Genomic DNA, 12,380 nt, shown 5'->3' with positions numbered 1-12,380 from the left:
CCCAATATTTTATACGTTTTGCCTGTAGTGAAGCTTTGGAACGTTTCTGAATTATGGCTAAATTTGCAAAGCATATATATATATATATATATATAGGCCTATATAATGTCAAAAAAATTAATGAAGAAATCGGCACAGTTGTTAAATAATTTAAAAGAATAAAATCCATTTTGATCACATAATAATCAACGATCAGTTCCTGCTAGTACTTTCGCCTTACGGCTCTTCGGGCAGTTTGTCTTGAATGTTTCAGTTTCATAGTAACGTTGAAAAGTAAACGTTCATTGTGACGTCATAACGTCGGGGGGGGGGGGGCACAAACTTGGACTCTGAATTATGTAACCCCTGACTACATGTATAATATAATATTGTACAATATTATTATTATTATCTTTTTATTTCTGAAATTGTGTGTATAAAATTATATGAACTAAATGCCTTTCTAATCCTTTCTAATACCCTGGCACCCCAGGTGAGGAATACTTAGGGGATGTCTTCGGATATTTTATCCCAAAACTAGAATTATGTACTTACTTAATAAAATCAATGTCAACTGTGAACAAAAAAATAGATATGGTATATGTAATTGATCATTTAAATAAATAAATAATTATTGTAACACAGTGTGTATACATTGTACCTGTATTCTTATATTTACCATGTAATACATGGTTAATAACACTTGTACATGCTAAATAACTAGTGCCAACTAAAGAATTGAATTGAATTGAAAAACAAACAAACAAATACCCCTTTAACCCACCCCCACCCCCAATAATTTGAATAAGGAATAGTTTAATTAACTTTAAGCAGATTACAGAAATAAATCATACATTAGAGAAAAATATCGGAGGCACTTAGATTAAAATCAATTTCGATGTGAAGATGAGTTTGTCTTGGATTTTCTTTACCAAATTAGAAATAAATTCTAAATAGGGGAAATAAAATTCTTATTTCTCTTCATTTTAAAAATCACTTATCAAATTGTACTCTAGCATCCTGTATCAAAGTTTGTAATCTTAATTCTATCCGGTTTTGTCCGTAAGTTTGGCTTTACCTCATTTTACACTAGATCAACATATATCGACACGAGTTCGCGGCCAAGGACTGAGGAGCTCGTTGCGAAAAATGATTAAAACAGAGGTAATATTTATTTCTCGATCACAAATAGAAATGGGATATGAAAAGTTGTTTCATATTATTTATTGCCATCGTAATATCAATGACTGAAAGTCTGTAAAGTAAAGTCTGCGGGCAAGTGTTGAAATGCATCGTCGCCATGTTTTTGAATTTTCTTTGTATGAAATAACTTCCGCGCTAACGTTAAATCGAAAGTGTTGGAGACACAATTTTCATACTGATAGTTAATTATTTTGACATGTTTCTTTGACTGTGTTGGAAATGAATATCTCTAAATAAACAATAGCAAGGACTGATCCACCCACGTGCACTAGAAGTTAATGTAAATATATAGTATGTGCATGTATAAAAAAGCACATACTATACCCTCGAGTGCCCAGTAGTCGTGCGCTTAAGAGAGTATCCGTTTCAAGAAACAGTTAAACGAAATATTAGCTTATTTCACATGATATTTTAACTTACCATGTTATAATCTTACTTTCTCTTTATTCAAAATATTTCAAAGCGGTTTATCATGTTTATTATTGAGACATAAAGCAAGTGAAGTTCAACGTCAGCCATATTTGTTTAGGACCAGTAGTCGTGCACCCGGATGTAACAGCTAAATGAGGCCAAGAAAAACACATTTTTAGTGTGTGGTAACTTTTTTCATTCATTTCTTAAATATCACATTCGTTTTATGCATTTACACTTATATACAGCTAATGGAAATGAAATATTTCATTACACTGATTGCATTTCACAGTTTGATGAATTTCAATATGAAACTCAAAATACCATAAAATTCACAACAGAATAAATATGATAGGCATCAAAATAACATCAAAGTCAACTATATTTCGAATAATGAAACTTCAAAACTTGGTAATAAACATATTTCAAAAGTACACGTGTTTACTCTATTTACAGTGGGGACATTTATACTGATCACCAATACGAATCACTCTGATATCAGTGCAGTAGTTTAAGTGAACCCAATGTCTGCACATATCACATTGCACCCACTTCACAAAAATTAGGGATGCACTTTGTCGGACCGCTTCAGGTGTGTACTTTTTACAAATGCAGCACAGTTCTTCCTCAGAAATGGAAACATCTTCGGAATCTTCGGATAAAAGATATCGGTTTGTAGACCCAGGTTCCTGAGAATGATCCTTAGTATGATGAGAAGTGTTTATCTTCTTACTACTCGTTGGGCCCATGTAGGAAGGTCCAGGTTCCTGAGAGTCATTGTTAGTCCGACATGAAGTTTTCTTGTTCCTTGCATTTGCGTGGCTTTTTCCTGTAGATTTCTTATTGGATGAAACATGCTCTTTAATTTTATTGGACACCTCAAGCTCAGTAATTGCTCTGCCTGATGTTATCTTGCTGAGAGTATTGCGTGGTTTTTTGGCCCTCGATCCTTCAGATTTTACATGGACAAGCTCCCTCGTGCGTTCAGCAAAAAAATTTAAGCTATTGTTCTCAACTATAACATCATTATCATCCTCATCTGTCTCTGCCATTTCTTGATTTTCCTCATGGGTGACCGTCAAGATTGCATATGAAGGTGCCATGGCTTCTGCTGGGACTACATCAGCATTAAATGGGTATATCCCACACTTGCGGAAGGCAGACTGAAGGTTTTCTGCTGAAAGAGCTTTTGTATATGCACGGCATGCTAGCGAACAAATATCCTGCTTCAATATAACTGTTGATGTTTCTCTCATCTGTTTATGACACAAATTGTTATAGATTTTCTGGAGGGGGCCATAACAACCAACATCCATGGGTTGAAGAATATGACTTGTGTGTGCTGGCAATACATGCAGTATAACATTGTGTTCCTTGGCCCATTCCACCGCAGCAACAGAAACATGGGACTTGTGTCCATCCAACAATAACAAAACTGGTTCATGCAGTCCACCAGGAACATGTTGAAGGAAGTGGTTCTGTAGATATTGTAGGAAAATAACAGAGTTAGACCAACCACTCTCTGATACATCACCAGTTGCTCCAGGTGTTGCGCCTTCCATCAACTCTGTCCTCATGCGCATTCCAGGAAATACAAAATATGGTGGAATGGCAACCCCCGAGGCACTACCACATCCCAATATAGTGACTGTAGAGGATTTTCCTGTTGTAACTGCCTGTGGAGTTTGTCCGGTGCCCGATACTACATGAGGAGGCACATGATTAAGGGTAATTCCTTTCTCATCAATGTTGAATATTCTATGGGGTTTGTCCAATAAACTGTATTTCTTAAGAATAGTTGAAAGTTCGTCAAAGTACTTTTTCACATTTCCTGGATTTGCTGATTTTGCTCGTTGGTACTCTAAGGCTCTTGGCTTTACAACCTTCAAGTCTGGCCACCGCTTCATCAATCCTCTAAACCATTTAAGTGTGAGGGGTTTCTGTTGTTTAGTCTTTTTACCAAGTTGAATTGCATAATCTGATGCAATGTTAGTCACTTCTTGTCGTGTGTATCCATACCCCAGTGCTGCCATTTCCTTCAAGTGGGACACTAGCATGGCTTCTTCTTCCTGTCCTAATAAAGGTGCTGGTCCCATAGTGACCTTCTCCATATCAACTTTCCCTTTCACGCGGTCATGAAGAGTTTGGACGGGGACACTATATTTCTTCGCTGCCTTACGGACACTAATACCCATATCCTTGACAGCCAGATAGGCATTGATAAGTCGAGTTGGACTGTATTGTCTCAACCTAACATCTGTTTTTTTCTTTGAAGTCTAAAACAGTAAAAGAGATAACTTTATCACTTTACATGTATTAGTCTATTACTAGTACTAACTTCAAATTAAAAAATAAAATTTGATTTATTCATAGATGTAGCATTTTAATATATATGGTAGATTAGTGTACATTATTAGATCATATTATTAAATTAAATCGATGAAATTTATGAATTAAAGTACTATTCTTTAATAACAATTACTACACACTAATTCCCTACGTCTTATACAACCTTCCAAATAAAAATAAGGACTACCAAATTTTCAATACACCAACAATTAAAATATTTGGCCTCGTAAACAATTCAAACTACGTGGTAGCCTTCACCTTGGGTTATGCTAATTAGCCATGTGGTTGGTATGTCCACAGGTTGCGGTTCAGTATGATTAACATATACTTTCACAGACAGGGGGAAAAGCATTAACAAAATGGCGGGTATTTTGGGTGTATAATTGTATTTTTATCCTTCTTACCTGTTTGTTTCGCATATTTCACTCTGAGTAAAAATACGGACGCTCTCTTCTATTATCTTCGAAAATCAGCTGCTCGTGACGTAATATTTGGGCACGCGCCCCGATTATGACAACAAACAAAATGGCGCACGACTACTGGGCACGCACGACTTTAGGACCTTCAGCCATATATTTACATTAACTTCCAGTACCCGTGGATCCACCAAGCCTTGTCATGTCACAAGTCACGGATTGTGGAAATAAAGAAAATGAAATAATAAAATATTGATTCACCTTTGAAGTTGTCCGAAAGACAGTCTTATATATTTATTTTATATAGTCAAATATTGCATTTGTCTATACCCGCAAGGGAGGACATTCAAATCGCCTCCCGCCCACTTCTGGTGCTTGTAGTATTTCTGCAAGCAATGCTTGCGCTTGTATAGTACCTCTTTACCTACGATAGTGATTCCATGATTCAACTTGAAATTTATTTGTATTTGAGGGTGAAATCAATGACGGACAAAATCATAAAAACCTAAATTCAAAGGGGAGGGAGGGGGTGATTACATGCAAAAACTCCCGCAAGTTTCTGTCATCCGACATCAAGTCAGCATTTTGCAAATTCAATGGTTGTTATAATAATAATGATTGGTTTTATATAGCGCTTTTTCCAGCTGCTCGAAGCACTTTACAACACATTTTTACCCCGGCAGACCTAGTATCAATCTAGAACTTTCTCAGCTTCCTGGAAAGCATAGTTATTATGATCTAGTTCGTCAATACAACCTATTATTGGGTCAAATGCTGTTTGAAATGTTTCATACCGATTGTTAAACTGTTCTTGACACACTGATTTTGACTATGGGTAACTCCGTTTACCTGATCAGGATATAGGGCTCATGGCGGGTGTGACCGGTCGACAGGGGATGCTTACTCCTCCTAGGCACCCTGATCCCACCTCTGGTGTGTCCAGGGGTCCGTGTTTGCCCAACTATCCATTTTTTATTGCATATAGGAGTTATGATATTGATCACCATTTGTTATCTTCACCTTTCATCAATTACACTTTACGGGGAAAAAGGAAAAAGACAAGTGGCTCAAAAACCCCATATTACAGGGCTTGAAGCTTACTTTTAAAGTCTCCCGTCCAGCTGGACTGATGGGGTATAATTTCAACCAGTCTGCAGAAAAATTTACCAGTCCAACAGAGTTTTCCAGAAATAATTAAACATATATATATTTTGTTAATGTTATTAGAATGAAATTGAACTCAATATACCTCAGAAAATATTGTAACACTTAAATAGGGAATTTCTATTTACCAATCAGGTTCGTCTGTTATATCTAGAGACCGAAGCATGCCAAATGTGTGTATAAAATTGCATATTAAGTGTATTTTCCAAAATGATGCTTTAGAAAATTAACCAGTCCCATCGGACTAACTGAAACAAATGTCAGTCAGTCCGCCAGACTTTTAACCAGTCACAGACTGACGGGCATATGTTAATTTCGAGCCCTGTATTACATGATAATGAGCATTTATTAGTTTTAATGCACACTTTCATTTGTGAATAAACAGTAGAAAAGGTATACAGAGTGTTCTTTATACTCTTATGTTTTTACTTGTTAATCGATTTGTTTCAATATTAATCATATTTAGTGTATAACTGTCCGCAAATTATGGCACTAAAATAAGTACAGTTGAAGGCGGTTTATTATATATATTAAAATGATCGCATTTAAGCAATTGGTAAGATCGTTAAAATGGCAAAAAAATCGCAAATTTAAGCATGATGGCGAATCATTTCACTTTGGCATGACCTATTACCTGGAGGGGAAAATTCTTACGAGTACGTAACACCTCTATCAATAACAAATTGCCACAACTTTTATCACATTTCCAGAATTTTCTCAGAAACCAATCTATACTAAAATGATAGTTCTATGTGCTATAGAAGCAGAGATCATTAACAGTTTGTTTTCAGTCAAAAACTTTCTGACCGCAAAAACTGTCAATGTTCTCTGCTTCTGTCACATCTAGAACTACCATTTTAGTATAGATTTGTTCCTGAGAAAATTCCTCAAATGTTGATAAGTTATATGACAATTCATTATAGATTAAGGTGTTACTTACTCATTTGAATGACTTTCATCGTCATTTTTCCGGGTAACAGGTCATGCCAAAGTCATGTGGTTCGTCAGTGTGTTAAGTCCAAATTTGAATTCCTTGTGTAAAATAAATTTTTGAAAACTATGTTTTTAAACAGTTTTTAAAATCGGAATTATAAACAATGCAAAAAGACGTACCGTTTATATTCCAATATAGGTAGAATTCATTATTTAGGAAACTGTCACGTGTATGCTATTTTACGTAATTCTCCTGAATATTCACATCACTCATGTTGATGTAAGCAGGGATTGAAATTAACTTATTTCACTACTAGCAAATTTTAGCTATTGAATTTTTCAAGTAGCAAAATCAAGCTTCTAGCATTTTTCAGTCAATTGCTGTTTTAACGGAATTTAAGAAAACAAGCAGGTCTCTATATCAAAATATAGCGAACATCTTTAAAATTCTTCTTTAAAATGCAATAATAAAAATAAGACTGAGAGCTCTTTCATTTACCATTTGATGAATTATCAGACAACATATATGTAGTTTGACATTGGTGCATGGTGAGGGTCATAGGGTACACTTTAGCTGCAATAATGTAGCCCTCTCTGATTTTTTTTTTTTTTTTTTTTTTTTAGGGAGAGGGCTACAACTCCTTAGGATCTCCGTAATGGTGCAAATGCGGGAGTGATTCACTCCCGCAACATTTGCGCTCATTCTAAACATTTCCTGACTTTCTTTACGTAAATAAAATGATATTCAATGTTTCTTAGTCAATATATAAATTTACAACCTACAACTTTAGATTTGTGAGGCTCTATTCTACCGTTTTCAACAATTTCGATAAATCCCAGTTTCTCGATTCATATTTGTGCGCCATGTTTGATGTACTGAAGTTTCAACTTCTGGTTGTCAAGTCATTTGCATATGCCATATAAGGTGGTATTTACATCAATGGACAAGTATGGAGGCGAAAGCTATTTCGTCGGTATTGAGAAGGTTTGAATTTAATATCAAGTTAAAAACCGAACAGCAGAGTGTAAATTCTTTCTGCAACAATATGATTTTCCTTCCTTTGTCGAAGTGGCTCGAATAACTACATTTTCGCGCTGATTGTCAATGTTTAGGCTTTTCATTAGATCCACCTACGAGATCTCGCGATAACAAGCATGGCGGAGCAGACGAAGAATTTTGCATGCTGTACATTATATTTAATGAAAAACACCTTTATTAGACATGCCCGAGCACAAAGTTGGTACTCCTTTTGGTATAAACAACATTTGGGACTAATACACAGAGTTTATTATCGGATATTCATAAAATTATTTTGCACCATTACGGAGATCCTATGGAATTGTAGCCCTATCCCGAAAACGTCAGAATAAAAAAAAATTGGATTGGGCTACATTATTGCAGCTAGGTACACTTGTGTGGGGTACTTGCTGTCCAGAGATCTATCGCCTATTTACAACACATGGTTTGAAATCTTGAAGACTGTTGGCGTCAATTCAAACTCTTATGTTCAAAACTTTTGAAAATTTCATCTAAAAAAAATCTTGTTGAAAAAAAACGCGAACTTGGAAATGTTTTACTACAGCAGGTCACCGCCTGAAGCTGTAACACTAACACTTTCATGTGTCGAGTAAACATGGACGAGATCAACATGCTTGCTATTTAGATCAGACGTCTCAGAGACACTCGAAATATGCTTGAAGTAGGCCATCTTCAACAACACTGACTGAGATATCTTAGTTATTTATTAGATCCATGTTTACTTTTTAGCTCACCTGAACTGAAGGCTCAAGTGAGCTTTTCTGATCAAAATTTGTCCGTTGTCTTCTTCTCAAGAACCACTGGGCCAATTATAACCAAACTTGGCCAAAAGCATCCTTGGGTAAAGGGCTTTCAAGTTTGTTCAAATTAAGGGCCATGTCCCCTTCAAAGGGGAGATAATCACAAAAATGCAAAAATAGGGTGGGGTCATATAAAAATCTTCTCAAGAACCACTGGGTCAGAGGAGCTGAAATTTTCATGAAAGCTTCCTGACATAGTGCAGATTCAAGTTTGTTCAAATCATGGCCCCTGGGGGTAGATTGGGGCCACAATAGGGTATCAAAGTTTTACTTGAGAATAAATAGAGAAAATATTTAAATATCTTCTTCTCAAGAACCAATGAGCCAGAAGAGCTGAGATTTACATGAAAGCTTCTGGACATAGTACAGATTCAAGTTTGTTCAAATCATGGCCTCCAGGGGTAGGTTGGGGCCACAATACGGACTAAGGTTTTGCATGCAAACATATATGGAAAGTCTTCAGATATGGGCCAAGGTAACTCAGGTGAGCGATGTGGCCCTAAGGCCTCTTGTTCAATACTTTTACAATCATTCTGTAAAGCGTTTCTATGCACAAGACAAAATAATTGTAAACTTCAAAGTATAACCAATAAACCGAGGAAATCTGGAAAAAAGATCTTTTTTTTCACTCTCAAAAAATTGCAATCACTTGTGATTTTTCACTCGCAATTTCAGTTTTTAACTCGCATTTAACAAGTATTTCCCCTTAATTAATTTCGTTGCCTGTGTAAGCAAACTGAAATTCATCTGGGGTTGAGAAAGGACATTGATTCTTCCCATTTTACATAAATATTTTAGTAAGTATGGTATTGAAAAAAAACACCAAAAACTTTAAAAACTGTTTTTTATTGACATTTTAGCCCACAGATACTTTGAAATGGGCCTGCCCCTATCATTCTTGCTTTTATTAGTATTATTTTTTTTTTTATATATATAGTTAACTCGCATGATCAGCTTGACTTTTTAAGGGGTTACCACCCCCAAGACCCAGTTTGGTTATGCTCAAATGCTGTTGGGCTTTTTAATCATGAAACATTGGTGAGTTTCGCGTCTCAGCATCCGAGTCCGCTTAGCAACAGAAAGGGGAATAACTAAACTTCCCTATCTTGTTTCAGGGGAGGGGGGGGGGGGGGTGAATGCCATTGCTAAATTTAGATCCCTGTGCAATGCTTTATTCATGAAACTTCACATGAAGATTCTCAAACATGAAAGAATAACTCCTTTAGGATTTAGGTCACAAGCTTGCATAGACAGCAAATGGTTTTTTTTTTTTTTTTTTGAGAAATCTTTTCTTGCAATGACATTGTACAATAGGAGGAGATTCATTAATTAAGGTAGCTCACTACGTCAAGACTAGTATATTTTATGACACAATGGCACAATATGGCTATTCAAATGTTTTGTGAATTACTTGTATCAATTGTTCGTATATATCTGCTTAGCTGCAGAACTGTAGCTCTCTGAAAAAATATTTTGACATAACAGAGAGCTACAGAGCCACCCCTTATAAAAACCTTCGATTTACGGCGCACAAAAAGCTGCGCACGGTTGAGGCCTTATATCGTTGTATTCTTGAGTTACTGTCTCATAAATTTAATATCAAAAAATTCTTAACATATTTTCCTACTATACTTGTGTCTAAACATACCTTCAAATATTCATTAAAGCCCCACACGACCTGAAAACTCCCAGCTTCAAATGATTTCGTTTGTTGACGTAGCCATGTTAGGTAGCCGGGTCAGTTCGTACCCTGTTGTTTTTGGTATATATTCATAAAATTCGTTATATGTTATATATTCGCTCTTCATTTATTATCAATACCAATAATTTATAGAAATTAAAAAATAAAGTTTTTCTAAAGGTAAAATAAGCTCTTGATTCATGAAAATGCTACTAAAGTCCTTAACACTCGTGTGACAGGGATGGAGACCGGACCAGACTAATGAAAGCCGCATTGTCGTGAGTTTAGCTATTTGAATAATTATTATTTAAAGGCACTGGGATGATATATGATTTAAAATATTTAGCTAAAATATTTGTGGGGATATTAGTTCACATCTAGACGTTATTGTGCAAGTATGGAAATTAATCAGGATTCGAATTGACCGGCTACCTAACATGGCTCGTCAACAAACGAAATCATTTGAAGCTGGGAGTTTTCAGGTCGTGTGGGGCTTTAATGAATATTTGAAGGTATGTTTAGACACAAGTATAGTAGGAAAATATGTTAAGAATTTTTTGATATTAAATTTATGAGACAGTAACTCAAGAATACAACGATATAAGGCCTCAACCGTGCGCAGCTTTTTGTGCGCCGTAAATCGAAGGTTTTTATAAGGGGTGGCTCTGTAGCTCTCTGTTATGTCAAAATATTTTTTCAGAGAGCTACAGTTCTGCAGCTAATATCTGCTTAGCTCAGTGGACAAGTTGTCGGGTTTAGGACTTGCAAGATCCCGAGTTCAAATCTGCCAGTGTCTTTTGTTTTAATGTATTGGAATATTTTATTGAAAATAATGTCTCTCCAGAATTGCATGTTTTTTTCACATATGTACTTATTACATTTCTTATCTTTCATGATTAGATTATTTCATGCTGATTTGATATAATCTTTGAAGTGAAGATGTAGTGAGCCACCTTAACAATTTCCCATTTTAATAACCACAGATCAGATTAATAGATTTAAACACTCATTTTGATGGCTTTTACTAACTTGTTTTTATTTTAACATTTTCAGTCAGGAGCAGGAGATGATGAAGGTTGTGTTGTGAGGTTAAGGGGATTGCCATGGTCAGCAACAGAAGCTGAGGTTGTCAAGTTCTTTGGAGGTAAAATAAAAAGAAAGAAGTGCATTTAGGCAAACTATGTCTGGTGTATGTATGTAAATAGGTAAATGTAGGTGAATATTGATAAAGTACACTTTATTGGCATGGATCTTCAAATATATATCAGTCATTGACAAATTCTAAGAGTAAGGGATAAGGGCCTTGTGGAAGTTAGCACATACAGCTTGTCTGGGGTATGTAGAATTTTGTAAGACATTTTTTGGATTGGTCCAGTTAGTGGATATACCTTTTCAAAAGCCATATGCTCAAGAATTTAAATTTGATGACAACTGATACATTGCATAAATATACAAAATAGTACTTCTAGATATACAACAATATTTTTAAAAAGTACTTGTACCTTGATAAGTTTGTATTTAAAATTTCATGACTGAAAATTTTCAGAAGATGTACAGATTGTGGATAGGGAAGAGGGAGTACATTTCACATTTTCCAGAGAGGGGCGACCGAGTGGAGAATGCTTTGTTGAGTTGATAGATGAAGAAAATGTACAGGAAGCACTCAAGTGTCACAACAAGCATATGGGAAACCGATACATTGAAGGTTAGTTCATATTCAGCAGTGGTAAAATCCTCATTCCAAAGCAGAGTTCCCAAAACTGGTCAAAATCTATAGGGCCACATTTAAAAAAAATGTTGGTTTGCCATAGCCCGAGGGTCATAAAAAATATTGGGTCGGTCGGTAGGGATTTTTTTTTTTTTTTTGCTGAAAATAAATTGAATATCAAAACTCTGTTTTTATATTTTGTGTTCTTTTGATGAAGTAACCCTATTACAGTGAATTACTTGCAGAACTGTCAGAAACCTCTCTAAAAAGTGCAGTTTTAACTTCATGGACAGGAGTAGTTTGTGTATGGCTCATATATCATTTTGTTATTATGATATGTTACTTGTTTTGTGAGTGTTTGTTTTCCAGGTCTTGAATATGTCCATTGTTTTTTCAAATTTGTTTAGAGTCTTGGTTGCCATGATTTTACTCTCAATGACCAATGTAACATGCATGTATTATGCAACTGAAACTTGGTAGCATTGTTGTTGTTCTAAAACATTATTCGTATAAACTCAACACAATTTCATTTTCAGTGATGTTGGTCAAACTATTTCTGATACATTAAATCCGTGCTCCGCGGTACCTCGAATTACCGAAATGCCCATTAGAACTAACGAAATTCCCCTTTGAATCCATTTTTTGAGTTAAATTGAAAGATTAGGGATTGATTCAATGTGTAAAATACCGTCTCTGA

At 35.5% G+C, this 12,380-nt stretch overlaps 2 protein-coding genes across 6 annotated transcripts in view; one reads left to right on the top strand and one right to left on the bottom strand.

Annotated features, from left to right (window-relative positions):
• The first annotated feature begins 1,055 nt into the window (after positions 1-1,055).
• The window catches only part of LOC125668550 (heterogeneous nuclear ribonucleoprotein F-like), a 29,232-nt gene continuing 17,907 nt past the window's right edge, over positions 1,056-12,380 (top strand). For 2 of the 5 annotated variants that reach the window (XM_048902805.2, XM_048902804.2), the window contains exons 1-3: positions 1,056-1,143; positions 11,029-11,119; positions 11,522-11,680. In XM_048902805.2, coding sequence (XP_048758762.1) covers positions 1,129-1,143; positions 11,029-11,119; positions 11,522-11,680 — 265 coding nt within the window. In that variant the 5' untranslated portion in view covers positions 1,056-1,128. Of the gene's footprint in view, positions 1,144-2,146; positions 2,186-3,302; positions 3,322-11,028; positions 11,120-11,521; positions 11,681-12,380 lie in introns of those variants that run through there. The other 3 variants (XM_056162825.1, XM_056162824.1, XM_056162826.1) reach the window with 2 other exon arrangements.
• On the bottom strand, positions 1,062-9,392 carry LOC130054191 (uncharacterized). The gene has a single exon (XM_056162823.1). It carries the CDS (start codon positions 3,786-3,788, stop codon positions 2,040-2,042), a length of 1,749 nt encoding a protein of 582 aa, XP_056018798.1. The 5' UTR covers positions 3,789-9,392; the 3' UTR covers positions 1,062-2,039.

The sequence above is a fragment of the Ostrea edulis genome, chromosome 4 (assembly GCF_947568905.1).
Source record: "Ostrea edulis chromosome 4, xbOstEdul1.1, whole genome shotgun sequence".
Taxonomy (NCBI): domain Eukaryota; kingdom Metazoa; phylum Mollusca; class Bivalvia; order Ostreida; family Ostreidae; genus Ostrea; species Ostrea edulis.
The sequence above is the reverse complement of the archived record's forward strand: the minus strand, read 5'-3'. Positions and strand labels throughout refer to the sequence as shown.

Coding starts and splice junctions, on each gene's coding strand:
- LOC130054191 (XM_056162823.1), bottom strand. CDS start 3,788: ATGGGTATTAGTGTCCGTAAGGCAGCGAAGAAATATAGTGTCCCCGTC.